Source organism: Cetorhinus maximus, chromosome 2 (genome assembly GCF_964194155.1).
Source record: "Cetorhinus maximus chromosome 2, sCetMax3.hap1.1, whole genome shotgun sequence".
In the NCBI taxonomy this organism is placed as follows: Eukaryota; Metazoa; Chordata; class Chondrichthyes; order Lamniformes; family Cetorhinidae; genus Cetorhinus; species Cetorhinus maximus.
In genome coordinates, this window is record NC_135880.1 from 167853415 (window position 1) to 167870509 (window position 17095).

Genomic DNA, 17095 nt, shown 5'->3' on the forward strand with positions numbered 1-17095 from the left:
AATAAAAATATTTTAAATTACTGACTGTGAATAACGCTTTTTAAATAATTGAAATGGATTTTTTTTAAAAAAAGCAAAAAGATCACAGAAACTAATTTTGTTCTGGGTGTCATTAGTGTGTTTATTTTTCAGAACATTAGGACTGCATGGGAAGCGGTGAAGTCAGAGAAGTATAGATTATGACAGCGATGGAGAAAGCCAATCGCCCGTCATACCTGTACCAACACAGGAAGAACAAGCAAAATCAAATTTAGGCAATAGCTACTAGGGATTTTGGTTATGATGTAAATAATGTTAAATCTCACTGTTATTCTGTGTGGTGGAAATAAAAAACAGACTAAAGTTTGTTCGTAACAAGAAAACATTTTATTTTACGGAAGTATGCTGATATACCAGTTAGTGGAGGTGGAAGGTTGGGCGGGCGTTCATAGGTGAATATAGCTGAGAGGAATAAAGCTCATACTCTAACATAGCATAATTCCTACATGCATATCAAGACACTGAAATCCTGACTGGGACTCAGACTAACAGTTTGTAGCTGGATCAAAATAGCAATTTGTTTTTCATATAGGAGTGGTCAAACTGCTCAAGAATCAATGGTAATAAACCTGAAGTTCCTCACTTCGATATTTTCTGAAAGATAGAGACATGTGTAAAGAATCATGCTGTGAATGTCAAGAGCTACATCCGCTTCACCATCTATTGAACAGAGTAATAAAATAGCCAAGATATCCTTGAGACATCATTATGATGAACCAATTTGATGATTATTTTTCTTTTCATTATCAATGCCTAATTGTTAACATATTGTTAATACAACAATGGCTCCTTAATCAATCTATTATTCTGGATGTCCATAATGTCTCAATTACATTTTTAATACAATTTCTTCGCTCCACAAAATGGTCTTGATCCTTTAAGTCAAACATATATTCAAACGGTTCATATAATAAATATGTGCATGTGGCTCAAATTCTGAATATCTAAACAGTTGACCAGTTATCAAGGATTGATCTAACTCCCATTATCGTGCTAGAAAACCCTTCATTCATAAAGCAATGAAATTAAACGTGACCACAGAACAAGAATTGCTGGTAGGTGCTGAAATACAGCATGTACTGTTGTTTTTACATTCTATTATTCAATTAAAATAGTTAAAACATGATTTTATTGTGCAACACATATAATTGATCAAGAGGTACCGCTTTGGGTGTAATCAGCGATCTGGGTACAAGTTGCGCTAGTTTTCAGAGGGGTTTTAGCTTGCTCGATTTTCTGCTCAGGCTCATTTGCATATCGCCAAACATAAAACCTGCCTTGAACCAGAGCATTTGGACCGTGGTTTAGAACATAATTTGTTTTTTTAAAAATGGCATCAAAAACCAATGGCTGATATATTCTGGCATGCCAACTCACTCCAGCTTAATAAATACAGCTGAAAATGGCCTTATCAATAAAAACATTTTTAATTACTGACTGTGAATAACTATTTTTAAATAACTGAAATGGATTTGCTTTTTAAAAAAAGGCAAAAAGATAACAGAAACAAATTTTGCTCTGGGCGTCATTTGCCTTTGAAATTCCTCAATCTTTTGCACTGTTTTTGACCATTTTGGGCAAATGGCACTGAAAAAGCCAGCACAACTTATCGGAAACTCTTGCCTATTAAGCATGAATGAAAGTGTTTTATTATCAAACCTTTTCCCTCCTATAAAATATAGTTAAATATTTGCCAACCAGATCCAAAAAGTCAATGTGCCACATCTCAGCTTAATTATGATAGTTTACACTGGGCATTATTACAATGCTTGCCCACATTTGAAGGGCTGGAGCAAACATCAATACTGATCCTAGAATGGCCACCAGCAAAAACAGCCATAAGAAAATCCGATCCAGGACTTGAGCTACAAATTTCCAGTCTTCCACAACCTGGAAAAAGAGAAAGAACGTTTAAAAATGCATACTGAATCTTATTAATTTACCTGAGGAAAAACTGAGATTTATAGTTGAAAAATGCAAAGAAAATTGGATTTATAAAATGATGTTGAGATACAGAAAGAAAAATAGAGAAAGCTTGATACATATAAACCAATGAGTAGGTTGATAACTGGTGAATTGGGTGTATCAAAAAGTGATAATGAATTGGAAGATGGATATATGAATGAGACCATCATTGAATGATAGCAGAAGGGATACATTGATGAACTCCTGGGACAGAATTTCACCCATGTTGGGGGGGCTAGGCGGGGGTGGGAGGGGGCGGTCAGGAAGCTGACTGCCGCCCGTGATCGGGGCCGGAAGGAGATTTCACGGTGGTGGGCCAATTAAGACCTGAGTGGCCTCAGTGAGATGAAGTGTTTAAAAAAAATTTTGAAAAATTTAACAAAACATGCCCCCTCATGTGACTCTGTCACATGGGCATGGACATGTTATTAATTAAGTTTTAAAACTTTAATTTTATTTTTATTTGCTTTTGGAAACCTCATCCCGCCCATGGATCAGGTTTTCAAAAAAATGCAAAGGTTGCTTGGTCTTTTTGCCTGCCCGCCAACCGTAAGATTGGGCGGACAGCGAAATATTTAAGTTAATTGAGTCTTTAATGGCCTTACCAGGCCTTTTAATTGTCGGCAGGTGCGCTGCCAACTCCAGCAGGTGCCCGCCGATCGAACTATCGCGAGACTATGCGTTGAAGTCGGGACGCTCGACCGGCTTTAACGCACATCATTTCACGCTCAAGCGGGTCGGGTGCACGCACGCCTGCCGAGCTAAATATTTTGCCCTTGGCCACACATGTAGGGGAGAATTTTCTGCCTGTTGGGTGGGTCAGTGAGGAGCGCCGCCCGCAATCGGCTGTGTACCGCTATTTTACATGGGCGGGCCAATTAAAGCCTGCCCAGTGTGACGCGCGCCCGGTAGCGCTCAGAGCTACCTGTGTGGGCAGGGGGGAGGAGGGAGAGTTGGGGCCTGTGCTCTTTCGCGAAAGAGCACAGAAATCTCCCTGAGGCACAGAATGGCCTCAGCGAGGTTAAGTTCAATTTGAAACTTCAAAATAAAGAAAGTTAAACATCATTTACACATGTCCCCTCATGTGACATCATCACATGAGCCAGGACATGTTTATGAAATGTTTGAAAAATATTTATTAATTTAATAAGCCCTTCATGAAACCTCATCCCAACCATGGATGAGGTTTCATGAAAAATGCGGAGGCCACTTAGGCTCTTCGCTTGCCCGCCAACCTTAAGGTTGGACGGGCAGCTCTGTCAATTTGGTTAATTAGTTTATTAATGGGCTTCACAGGCCTTTGACAGTTTGGTGGGTGCACAGCTGCCTCTGGTGCACGCCCACCGAATGAAAGGTCGGAATGACGTGCGGTGACATCGGGATGCATGCCCAACATCACCACGTGTCATTTTACGTGTCAGCGAGCGGTGCCTGCTCCCGCTCACCGAAGAGAAAATTCTGCCCCTAGATACCAGTTTGAAAAATGCTGCTGGGTTAATATCTGCCATGCAGCCTCTTGCTGCCAAAATGGTTCAATCGCTGAACTCTGCACAAATACTTTTAAATAGGATTCATCAGTTTTTATTTTTAAAAAAGGGGAAAGTGCATTGAACATAAATTACCTTCAATCTACTTCCCAAAATGATGCAGGAGGAGATGGTGGAGTAATGGTAATGTCACTGGACTAGTAATCCAGAGAGGCAGGTTAAAACTCTGGGACATGATCCTACCATGGCAGCTGCTGGAATTTGAATTAAATTAATAAAATCTGGAACTTAAAGCTAGCCTCAATAATGGTGACCATGAAACTAACATCAATTGCTGTAAAAACCCATCTGTTTCAGAAGGAAATCTGCCATCCTTACCTTACCTGGTCTGGCCTACATGAGATCCACAGCAATGTGGTTGATTTCTAACTGCCCCCTGAAGTGGCCTTGTAAGCCACTCAAGGGCAATTATGGATGGGTAATGAATGCTGGCCTTGCCCGCGAAACCCATATCCCAACAAATAATTTTTTAAAACGGCCACATCCACAAAACATTGTAGTTGATAGTAAAGCTGGATTGTAAAATGTTCAAAAGACAGTTCTCTGTTGGAATGTTGGAGGAAAGTCCCTTGCATAGTCTTTGAGCAGCTCAGCCACCTTCTGTTGAGTTCTCTTAGCTTGATATCGTTACTTTAAAAATATGAAGAACTTGCTAAAAGCTTGAAAGTGAAAATTACATCAAGGCACAGCAGATATGTATGGCAACCAGAAAAAAATGCAGAAAGTGAGATACAAGGACAAATGGATTAAAAAAACAGGATCCGCTGGAAGAGGGCTGAAGTGGTGAAGAGTGGGTAATTAAAAAGCCATAGAGAAACGCACTCTAAGCCATTCAAACACACCTTCAACCATCAGTGGTAGACCAACATTGATAAAAATGTGTTAGCAGTTTATACATTGTTGCTGTCTCATTAATAAGCGGTATTTGTAACATAAAATAGAGAGCAACCCTTTAAAATTGTTACAAAAGAGAAATGTTCTTGAGAGAAAAAACTAATCACAATTCTTAAATAGTCTTTTTTTTATGGTTTTAAGTTATATCGTAGAATCCAAGGCCATCAATAATAGTAATGAAGTACATAATGTGTACATCTTTAGACATTGCTTTGGAAACCTTCAACATGCACTTTGCAGGTTGTTACTATTCTAATGCCCTTACCTCACGAATGGAATGCTCTTTCTTAATATGGCTTGAGATGTATCTCACCGATTCAGCTGCCTTTTCTAAGATCGCGACCATAGCTGCATTTTCATCATTCTTTGTTGCGTTGTGCCGATGCTTCTCAAACGCTTTTTGCTTTACCTTTGGACTGTCAGCAGCACTTTCCGGACAGTGGTAGCGATCAGTGTGGCCCCTCATGCACAGTAGTTTGGGAAGGGTTTGAAGGAAGAGCTTTTTGACCCACGGGGCCATGGGGTGGTAGGTGGTTGAGGATCGGTGATGGACGTTTATAACGAAGACGGTGACAATGATCGAGAGGGTGACAAAGATCATAATAAACAGCAAGTACTCGCCAATCAATGGGATGACCCTTGAGGAAGAAGGAATTATTTCTTCAATAAGCAAAAGGAACACAGTTAGGGAAACCAGAACTGAGGTGGATAATGATAGCTTCTCTCCTTCATCTGACGGTGAGTAGAATACCAGTACAGTTAGAAGAGATAGACCAAGGCAAGGGACAATCAGGAACAATGTGTAGAATAGAGGCAAGCGCCTCAGTACAAAGGAATAGGTGATGAATGGATATGAATAATAACCATCCCTTCTCATCCCTTTCATTCCTGTGGCATTTAAAATTTCCCACTCTCCATTGTCAAAGAAATCCTTTCGGTCCACATCTTCATCCACCAGAATGAGATCGACCAGGTTACCATCGTAGGTCCAGGACCCGAATTTCATTGAACAGTTTTGTTTGTCGAAAGGGAAAAATGTGACGTCTATTGTACAGGAACTTTTGTAACTCGCAGGAGGCGTCCATCTCACTGTTCCATTGTACTTCACAATAGCCTTAGTCATCAGGGAAACTTCAAAACGTCCATCTGCACTGAAGGCAATAAAGTTGCACAGACGAGTATCAGAGGCAAAAAGCAGCAACAAGAAAACCTGCATACTGCTAGCCACTTAATGCTGAATCTACCTCGAATTGAATATTGCTCTTGCAAAATTACTGGGACTGGATGTTAAAAATTTATCACCATTGAGTTTATATTATTAAAAGCATTAAAGAAACGACTTGAAAATGTGCATTGCTGTAGCACCTTTCCCAACTTCAGGACTGGATAGAAGGCCAGTGATAAATGTGACAAAGGAGAGATTGACAAAGATGTCATGAACTAAAGGACAAAGGGAACATAGGGGCTAAAAAAGATGCTGATAGTGGTGTAAAGGTAAGAAAGCAGAATGTGATAATAGCAGAACAAGGATAGCATTATGTGAAAGAACAACATGGAAGAAGTAAGAGATGGCCCTTTTGGCAGATGGTGGGGGGGGGAAGGTTAATAAATTGGATGGAAGGGGGGTGGGGGGGGGGTTAAAAAGGAGATAAAACCACAGATAAATGAATAAAAATAGAAATAAAAATAAGTGGATAAGAAATAAAAATTAATGTAGAGGAAAGGGGATTATAAAATGGTGAGGATAGAGGAGAGAGTTCATGGTCTGAAGTTTCTTGCCTTTGTCAGCCGGGCTCAGCAGGGGTGGGCGGGGGTGATTGGGAAGCCGACCACTGCCTGTGATCTTGGCCAGACGGAGATTTCACGCCAGTTAAGGCCCGCTCAGTGTGAAACGCGAGCGGCAGCGCTCAGCACTGCCTGTGCGGGCAGGGGGAGGAGGGGGAGTGGGGCGAGCGCAAACTTTGCACTTCAGAATCTACCTGAGGCACAGAGCTACTTCAGGGAGATGAAGCATTTTAAAACAAAAACAAGATTAACAATGTAATAAAACATGTCCCCTCATGTGTCTCTGTCACATGAGCAGGGACATGTTATTAATTAAATTTTTAAAAATTTTATATTGTTTTTATTTGCTTTAGCAAGCATGACTTCCTGTCGCTTGCCATTTCAGCACACCATTCTGCTCTCATGCCCACATGTCTGTCCTTGGTCTGCTGCAATGTTCCAGTGAAGCTCAAAGCAAACTGGAGGAACAGCATCTCATCTTCCGATTAGGCACTTTACAGCCTTCCGGAGTTACCATTGAGTTCAACAACTTCAGACAATGAACTCTCTCCCCTATCCTCACTCCTTTTTAAATCTCATTCTTTCTATATTCATTTTTATTTTTTATCCACTTATTTTTGCTTTCATTTTTATTCATTTAGTCATGGTTTTATACCCTTTTTTAAATCCCTTTTCCATCTCATTTTCTATCCTTTATTTCCCCACCACTACCCCTCCCCCACCCCCTACAGGGCCATCTCTTGCTTGTTCCATGTTGTTCTTTCACACAATGCTACCCTTGTTCTGCTATTATTACATTCTGCTTCTTTACCTTTATGCCACTATCAGCACCTTTTTTAACCCTCACCGCTACCATTAACACTCTCTTTGTCCATTAGTTCATGACATATTTGTCAATCTCTCCTTTGTCCCCACCTATCGTTGGCCTTCTATCCAGCTTCACCTGCTCCACCCTTTAAAGAGTATCAATTCCATCACATTTCCACTTCTCTTCAGCTCTGAGGAAGGGTCATACAGACTCGAAATGTTAGCTCTGTTTCTCTCTCCACAGATGCTGCTAGACCTGCTGAGTATTCCCAGCATTTTCTGTTTTTGTTTCAGATTTCCAGCATCTGCTGTATTTTGCTTTTATCTAGGTGACATACCATGTATTATGAGCATTCTCAATGGGGTCTTTTGAATTAGCTTTTATACATGCGCTTATATATGAACATACAAATTAGGAGCAGGAGTAGGCCACTCGCCCCCTCAAGCGTGTTCCGTCAATAAGATCACGGCCAATCTGACTGAAGTCTCAACTCCACATTCCCACCTACTCCTGGTAACCTTTCACCTCCTTGCTTATCAAGAATTTATCTACCTCTGCCTTCAAAATATTCAAAGATTCTGCTTCTACCGCCTTTTAAGGAAGAGTTCCAAAGGCTTATGACCCTCCGAGAGAAAAGAAATTCTCCTCTTCTGTGTCTTAAATGGGTGCCCTCTTCTTTTTAAACAGTGCCACCTAGTTCTAGGTTCTCCCACAAGAGGAAACATCCTTTCCACATCCACCCTGTCAAGACCCCTCAGGATCTTATATGTTTCAATCAAGTCGCCTCTTACTCTTCGAAACTCCAGCAGATACAAGCTTAGCCTGTCGAACCTTTCCTCATAAGATAACCCACCCATTCCAAGTATTAATCTTTTTGATTGCATAGGGTGGTTGAAGAGGAATTTCTCTATTTGGCCTCGGGTACTTAATTTGACTTTTGCTTCTTCTAGGAGATGACTGAAGTGGCTGCTGATGGGTAGGGGTGTCCAAACATGCTGCTTCAGTCATTATGACCATGTGGGGCAAGCCTGTTTGACCAAGTGGTCTTTTTCTGACCACCATTTTTGTATGTCCATAGATTTCTGCATTTATTAACTTTTCCCTTTCCAGTGGATTATTTCCATTTATAAGGCTTTGATTATCAGGGCTACCATCAGCAGATGATGTTTGGTTTAGCTAACACTAACTATAATAATGTTGGTGGAATATGTCTGTGATGCTGACACAACCAAAGTGGAAGCTGAAGAAACAGTTGCCCTGTGCTTTCCTTCTGCTGTTGTCTTCTAAGTCTAACATTATCTGTACAGAATACTGCCTGGGAGTCACATCTAAGCATGAGCAAAGTGATAACATATATATATATATAAGAAAAGAATGTTCTGCTGTCAGATCATCACTGAGTGATGACAACCCACTTGGCAATGTGTGGAAGCAATCTGAATTCCTGTTGTCACATTAGTTTATCCTCCTATCCTTCAGCATCAGCCATGTCACTGCTGCTGATAGACTTCCTGTCTCTGTCAACCACTATCATTCCTGTTATTACTTTCTAAGTTACTGCGATATTGTGTTGTCACAAATATGGTAACAACTTGGAACAGCTTCAAAAACATGTCCAAATTTTTGGAGGAAAATAGGAGGGGAAAAATACAAAAAGTTGATTGGAGTTTTCGTAGGAGTTGAATGGAACATCTTAACGCTGAAGGAAAATCGACTGAAAGACATAAAGGGGGTTCAACTGGAAACCCACAGAAATGAGTGCAGAGATCATGGTGCGCAATTAACTCATACCCATTGATTGAAATGTGGGCAAAATGCCAACTTTGTGCCACCTGTGCATTTTCATGATTTCTGCCTGCAGCCAGTGCACCCCATGCTGTTCATTGGCTGCGTGCATTAGCAGGGCCTCAATATCATGAGGGCCTTGCAGAGCTTAAAGCTAGCCTGCACCTATTAAAGGGAAGTTGCAATGTGGCTGCAGGAGGTGCTGAGATCATTGGGAATAATGTGCAATGCAACAATCAACAACGGCTAACCATGGGAGAGTGCGGGCATCAATGTTTCTGAACACTGCACTGACAGTGGAAAGGAGGAGAGATGGCCTGAATCGACAAGGGAGGAGGAGTCTCTCCAGGCACTTGCTCAGGAGGCAGTAGCAAGGATTAGTTGCAGAGGTCAAAGCCAGGAGTGTAGCTCCAAGAACATGGATACAGTGCAGAAAGAAGATTAAAAGCTCCCACAGGAGTGGCCAAGGTCAGTGAATTTATCTCCAAATGCCATATCCTATCAACTGCACCATGAACCTCTGTCACTGTTCAATTCACCACACGCCCATCACTCATTTACTGTCCCATCCAGAAGACAGGAAGGACAACATATATGGTCAACCTGGCTACTGTATAAAATTATTACTTTATTTTAAAAATGGACAAAAGCTTTACCCTGACATAACTGACTAGCCATGACTCAAACTAAAGGAATTTCTAGCCTTCAGAAAACCAGTAGGAAATTGTTATCTTTAAAGAGGTGCTAATGTCCCCTGTGACTGCAGAAAATCAAATTCCAAAGAAATGCACCAAACCTTTACATTTCTAAGGCAGAGCTGTGGCCAACAGAGACAGTATGCCTGCAAGGACAAAATGGACCCTGACTCCTCTATTAAACCTCTCAAGATTCCAGACCTGGAAAAATGCTTCCTTTGTCCAAAACCCAGGAGAAGAGTGAGGTATGTCACATGACCTCCCCCAGGCTGCTAGAACCCGTAATATTCAGACTACCATTTTACCACCTAACAGATAGCAGCAGAAAGTGCTCTGTTCAGGTGCATTGCCTCGCCCTCACCTACACTGTACAACGGGAACATTGGAACTCCTGTATCTGGGCCTATAATACTAATTCATCTCTACATGTCCTCTTCCATCAGTGAGGTCCTCGCTTCTGGAAAGATGGATAACCCTGCAACAGTTTCAGCCTGCTAACCTCTGAAGGAATACACCTTTGGACTTTTGCTTCTAGACTCTGAATTCACATGCAACTATAACTCCCATTTTTATCGTGATCTTGCCCCGTACCTCTTTCTTTCTCTTATCCTCCTTTTATTGTATGATTGCCAAATGGGCGGATGTTGTGAAACCCCTTCCCGCATTTTGTGTGTGTGTAAAATAAACCAACCCTTTTATTTTACTGCCTTTGTTGTGACATTATTAGTAGAGGATTGGATCACGCCAAACTGAAGGGTTGGGGAAACTACACCACTGCTTATAAAGGAGAAATCAGAAATCAAAAACATCTTTCTGTTTATGGTGGGTGGTGAGAGGAGAAATTAGGGCTGTTTAAATTAATCCCTCTCCTTTCTGTAACACTTACCAACAAGCTGTGTCAGTCAAGACTCATACCTGATGTTCATATGTTCACCTCATCCTTGCACATTTAACAGCGTTGCAAGCCTCAAACCCACCTCTCACAGCTTATGCACGCTGGCAGCTATTCAAACATGACAGCCACAAATACGGCATTCCACGCAATTCCTGTTGTAAGGATACGTGTGTGTTGGGGGAACTACTTTGGTAGTTTAAGAGCCCTCTTAGCACCCAAAAAAAACAGGTGCTACAGAGGCTAATTTCATCCACAGAGAGCTCCATGTGGTTCATCAGGCGCACTACTTCCAGTCAGGATTCAAAAATGTTTGTTTTCTTTTGCGTCATTTTAAATTTTTTAACTTCTCCTTCCCCACCCTCAGTTCCCCCATTACCAAACAGAGAACGGGGAGTTGACCAGCTCCAGACTCTATTTGTATCAATAAAAAATTCTGGAAATTAGACAACAGACCTGGCAGCGTCTGTGAAGAAAGAAACTGAGTTAACACGGTGAACTTCCTGAGCCTTGAGGCGGTGGGAGTGGAAGCAGGAGTCCAGGAAAATAGCGGGGAAGGACATTGGGATGGCTGCCCAATGCATTCCCACTGCCAGGGAAGGTTTCCAGTGGCAGCTCTGTCCACTGTACAGAGGCAGACAGGCAATTTAAGTAGTTAAGGCTCCAATGTGGCAGTGCCTGGGCCATTGGGGCCAATGGCTCCATCCTTCAAAGAGGGAGCCAGGAGTAGGATAGGCCACCCCCATGATCCAATTCGGGGTTTTCCTCTCTGATTCAAGGGACCTTTTGGGACATTTCCATGTGGAGGCACCCTCACTGTTCCCGACCTGCCTCAGCAGCTCCTACCTCTCCCAAGCGGGTTGCCGAGGCGCTTAACCTACTGGCCCTGTGATTAGGCCAGCGGCATCGGGAGCCCGCCTGGTGTTCTTAATTGGATGGCAAGCACAGAGGCATCCAATTAGGAGGCTGTCTCTGGGAAAAAAAGCTCTGCTGGTCTCACTGTCGACAAGTGTGGGCTCAGGAACCCAATTTGTTTCTAACGTCGGGGTTCCAAAGCACATGGGAAAATCATTTCAACATTTCAACTCAACAACTTTTCAACAGGACTGAGAAAAAATAGAGATGGAATTGGTTTTAAGGAAGTGAAAAGAGGAAGTGGGGTGGGGGGTGGGGGGAAAGACAAATAGAAGTCTGTGGTAGGGTAGAGCACAGAAGAGATTAAATGACAGAAGAGTTGATGGAGCAAGTAATGTAGAAGTATTGAAACAAAAACGTATCCAGAGGAGGTGCGGATGTCAGAATTGTGAGCAGCTGCTGTCCGAATGCAATAAAAGCCCAACCAAAACCAGCAAAGTAAAAGAAAGGAAAATGGCGGGCAGGGGTTATGATCTGAAATTGATGAGCTCAATGTTGAGTCCGGAAAGCTGAAAAATACCTAATTGAAAGATGGGATATTATCCCTCGAGCTTGCCTTGAGCTTCACCGGAACAGATCTTCAGGTGCTGCCAAACCTGCTGAGTATTTCCAGCTGTTTCCATTTTTATTTCAGATTTCCAGCATTTACAGTAATTTTCGGCCGTCTTTCTATATATCCCCCTATCGAGTGAGCTGCTAGGCCAATGCCATGTACACCAAGGGTAGAACGTTTGGGTCAGCAGGCAGCCACGATTGGCGGACCCACAAGCAGCCGGGGAACAGAGCGCCAACTGTGATCAGCCCCCGGCCGCGATTGGCCCTCGGTCGTGAACCACCTGACTTCCCATGAGAGACAGCACAGAAGACCTACTAGTTATGTAGAATCTTGCCCAATATTGAATAAACATCAGGTTTTAACATGCTTTAATACATTTACTGTGGACTGTAAGTCATTCCAACTCAATGCTGGATCTTAGATGTATCCATACTGCAGAAAAATGAAAGGGTTGATGCTGCAGTGTATGATATTAATAACAAGCATCGTAACATTTTAAAAGCAGCATTAACATATTTAACCTATCTTCATTGAATAATAGTCAAAAGAGTTTCATACAGATCTCAATTCTCAAAAATATTAAACAGAGAACTTACATTTTTATAGCACCTCTCACAACCTCAAGTCACCCCAAGTTGCTTTATAGTCAATTAAGTACTTTTGGAGTAAAGTCACTGTCATAATATGGGACATGCAGCAGATAAGTTGTGCAGAGCAAACTCCCACAAAAAGCAATGAGTTGAATGACTAGATAATATGTCAAGTTATTTGAGGGATAAATATTTACCTAAGAGCTCCCTTGCTCTCGGAGTCTTTTATGTCTACCTGAGAGGGCAAGTGGGACCTCGTTTAAAGTCTCATTCAAAAGACAACAGCTTCAATAATGCAGCACTCTCTCAGTACAGCACGAAAATGCCAGTCTAAATTGTATGGTAAAGTCTCTGGAATGGAACTTGAACCAACAACCTTATGACTTAGAGGTGAAGAATGCTACCAGTGAGCTATGACTAACATAGCTGCAGCCAATTTGAACATGCACCAAATCTTCATCTTGAAATATAATGCAAAAATACTTATAAAACCATGCATCTTTTCAGTTGTCTGTTTGCCTTTGTGACCAGAGTAAATCAAAACTTTGAAGGGCATGTAGCAGTTGGGATGGGTGAATCAGAGTGACTGGGTCACTGAGACAGGTGTACCAGAAAATCAAAGGTAGGGCAGAATTTTCTGGCTGGCGGGGGGCGGGCGGGTGGGGTGGGGGGGGGGGTGGGGGGGCGGAGCAGGAGCAGGCGCAGACCCAATAGCTGCCCGTGATTGGGTCCGCGCCGCCATTTTACGCGGGTGAGCCAATTAAGGCCTGCCCAGCATGAGTCACGGCTCCAGAGGACAGCAGGAATGGGCAGTCGGCGGGACTGCAATGACCACCAGGTCCAATGGCGACCTGGAGGCCTATTTTAAAAAGCTGCTGTAGCCTTTCAGAGGCTGCGAATCAGGGCCAGTGGAAGGGCTCCCCAGAGCGCTGCTGGTGAGCAGGCCAGGCAGGAGGGTAGGGCAGGGGGGCACTGTGCCCCTCATTTTTCCAATGATTGCCTTGCTGCCCTCCTCGAAGAGGTGGCAGCACAGCGGGAGGTCCTCGTGCCCCAGGACAGGAGGAGGAGGCCCCACCACCCACATGACCAAGCGTGCCTGGGAGGAGGTGGCGGAGATTGTGAGCTCCCATGACCTGGTGTGACGCACCTGCATCCAGTGTCGCAAGCGCTTCAATGACCTGTTGTGCTCAGGAAGGGTCAGTACCATGTTGGCATTGGTCACTTAACCCAGGGGGTCGGCTTTCTCCCCTGGTGCCGCCCCCCCCACCACCAAGTCTGAATCTGTTGGCTGCATGGAATCATTGACAGCATGTGTCCTTTGCTGGGTGGGCCAGCAGATATCACCCATGCCGAGGTCACCCTGAGAAGGTGGTGAAGAGATGGGTTCTGCACCCGCGGCATGTGGTACACTGAGACCCACATTACTGTTTTGGGGGCAACCTGGAGGAGCTGCACCTTGACGCAGTGCTGGAACTCCAGAACACGTCCAAGTCAGGGTGATGACATGCTGGGAGGAGAGATTCAAGGTGGTGTTGGCACTGATCGATCTGCTGTCCTCTGTGCTCCACATGCTTGTGCCTCCTTGCTATGAAAGGTTAGACCGTGTGGTGCCTGATGTGATGTAGGCAGCATTTGGCCAAAGGGTTGGGGGGAGGCGGGGGGGCGGGGGGGGGGGGGGGGGGTGGTGGTGGGGGGGAGGGGGTGTGGCACAGGCCTAGCATCTTTGTGTGAGTGTTCGGCAGCAACGGGGTGAGAAGACACTGGAGCTCTGCAATGTCCCACTCTGGTTGTGGTGGGCCGTCCGCAAAGAGAGCCCAGGTACAAGTAGCGCTAACCAATGCTCTTCTTTACTTTTCAGGAGAGGAATGCTCATAATGCAGCCGAGTGGGTGAGGACTGGTGGTGGCCCGGCACAGTTAGCGATTCCCAGCCGCTCTGAACAGGAGGCCTTAGATTTGGAGAGACGCAATGCGCCCAGTTCCACAGGCGTCGGTGAGGCTGGGGTGCCACGGGCAGGTATATATGCCCAGCAGTGAGGTCACCATTGTTCTCCCAACAGCCATGGCAGTGCTGAATGTTCAGTGATTGAAGTTTACAACATGGCTTGACTATTGCTTGTGGAAGAATGGGCGCATAATGATCCGGGGGACAGGGATACACATTGACATTGTCTCCACATTAAATGATCCAATGTCTTTGTTCTTCCTTTCAGCATCAGCGGAGCAGGGCCGGGAGGAGGAACAGCAGAGGCCCCCTCTCACACCTGAGGGCCTGGAAGTCTCACCAGTGCCACACCATCTCTGCCAGGCAGGCACCAGAGCAGATACTAACACCTCAGTGGGAATTCGAACATCGGCTATTGTCCCAGGGCACAGTGGTGAGGGCACTTCGCAGTCGCTGGAGGAGCTGGCAGAGACACAGAGTGCCCATGGCGCCAGCAGTCGGAGCACTGCAGGGGACCAGGAACATGCTTAGTCAGTGCCTGATGATGTGCCTCTGGAGTTGTCCTTGACACAGCAGGTGCAGGAATGTGGCCGGGTGTGTGGGAGCATCTGGGGGAGATACATAAGACTGTGCTTGACTTGGTGTCCATGGTGGGGGAGTCTACGCGGATAATTGCCGAAGCAATGAGCCTCATGGCTGAGCGCCATGCGCCCTCCATGGAGAGAGTGGCGACTCTCATGGAGAGGCTCCTCCAGGGCACACTTCAGGGCTTCCTGGGGATGCGCTCGGACCAGCAAGCCCTCACATCGGCATTGACCTCAGCTGGTGAGTGCCAGTGCGGGAGATGGCTTGGGCACCAAGTTTCCCAGCTCGGTGCCCATCCATCCACCGTGAGCAGGGAGGTCCGAAGCGATATCACGTTGGCGCAGCAGCTGCCTGTCATCTCTGCAAGCTCCCCTCAGGGTGCTCCGGTTGAGGGCGTCAGCTCCTCCGCCCCTCTGCCAGTGACCGTTGCATCCAGTGAGGCTGCAACGACTGGGGAGATGCCAGCTGTGGAACTGACAGCTCCCTCCCAGGGAGGGCCAGCACAGGCTCCATGGGCCAGAGGACGATCGCCAAGGTCATCAAGGCCAACAGGACAGCAGAGCCAGCAGGTTGTCTCAGATGCCACTCCGAGCAATGGGGCAGCACCAAGATGTAGCACCCAAAAATGTAAACATACTTAGGCACACCAGGAGTTTATCACTAGTGCTTTTGTGTTGGCCCACAATGAGGTCTTTATGAGTTGGTGTGATTTTTAACACCTTTGTCATTTTGTTTCATTGTTTCTTTGTTTGTAATATTAAATTCATACATGTCACCATGGCTGAGGGCGCCTCTTCTGCAGGTGGTTGGTTTCCAAAAATGTAATGAGTATTTTGTGGGACATTCAGCTTTATTAACAAGGACCTTAGTTAATGTTCCTAACCAGGCAGATTTTGCACTTAGGTATCGAGTATGGAGCCTACAGCCCAGGCTTGTCCTGGAGGTCCGTATGTGGTGTGCTAGCTGAAGGTGCGTTGGATTAAAGCCTCCTGGGTGTCCCTGCCTCCCTGGAGTGTGCCCGGGTTAGCGTCTACCCGCTCAGCATTTCCCTGTGCATGCTCATCCTCGGACTCACTGCTGGACTCATCGTGTGCAGCCGCAGCCACTACGTCGACGTTTTCATCATCCACTGTGTCCCCCCTTTCCAGCGTGAGATAGTGCAGAGCGCAACATGCAACCACTATCACCGACACTCGATCTGGGGGGTACTGGAGTGTGCCCCCTGAGCGATCCAGGCATCGGAAGCACATCTTGGGAAGACCAATGGTTCGGCTCTCTCCACCACAACGCCTGTGAAGGTATGACTCCTATTATACCGCTGTTCAGCTTCTGATCTTGGATGGCAGAGAGGTGTCATGAGCCACTTTCTGAGGGGATAGCCCTTGTCACCCAGCAGGCAACCATCCAGCCGGGCTGCAGCACTGAAGATCCCCGGCACCTGGGAGTGTCTGAGGATGTAGGCGTCGTGGGAGCTGCCTGGGTACCTTGCACAGACTTGTAGAATCTGCATCCTGTGATCACACACTATCTGCACGTTCATGGAGTGGAAGCCCTTCCTGTTGACGAAGGCACTGGGCTCACCCGCTGGTGCCTTGATGGCCACATGTGTACAGTCTATTGTACCCTGGATGCGGGGGAAGCCAGAAATGGCTGCAAAGCCTCTGGCTCACTGTGTCTGGCTTGCCTGGTCCCAACGGTAGTGGATGAAGGTCAATGCATGCCTGAACAGAGCGTCTGTGACCTGCTTGACACAAGCGTGGGCAGCTGATTGGGAGACACCGCAAAGATCACCACGAGCCCTGGAAGGAGCCAGAAGCATAGAAGTTGAGGGCAGCTGTGACCTTTAGAGCCACTGGCATGGGGTGTCCACCCACACAGTTAGGGGAGTTCTCAGGCCCAATCATCTGATAGATAGAGTTGACTGTCTCCCTTGAGAGACGGAGCCTCCTTTGGCACTGCACCTGAGACATATTGAGGTAGCTGCTTCGCTGCCTGTGTACCCTGGCAGCAGGATAGTGGCATCTTCTGCAGCCCCTTCCGTCTTGGACTACCTCTTGGCCCTGCGCCCCTTGTGCCTGCACCTGTCCTCCCAGAGG

At 45.5% G+C, this 17095-nt stretch overlaps 2 protein-coding genes across 3 annotated transcripts in view; both read right to left on the reverse strand.

Moving 5' to 3' along the window:
- Window positions 1–17095, reverse strand: part of chrna8 (cholinergic receptor, nicotinic, alpha 8) — a 412535-nt gene that overhangs the window by 382570 nt on the left and 12870 nt on the right. The gene's annotated exons all lie outside the window — the stretch shown is intronic.
- chrnb3a (cholinergic receptor nicotinic beta 3 subunit a) overlaps window positions 350–17095 on the reverse strand; it is a 41484-nt gene continuing 24738 nt past the window's right edge. For both annotated transcript variants that reach the window (XM_078570658.1, XM_078570666.1), the window contains 2 exons: window positions 4711–5596; window positions 350–1929 (listed from right to left, as the gene is read on the reverse strand). In XM_078570658.1, coding sequence (XP_078426784.1) covers window positions 1771–1929; window positions 4711–5596 — 1045 coding nt within the window. In that variant the 3' untranslated portion in view covers window positions 350–1770. The remainder of the gene's footprint in view (window positions 1930–4710; window positions 5597–17095) is intronic.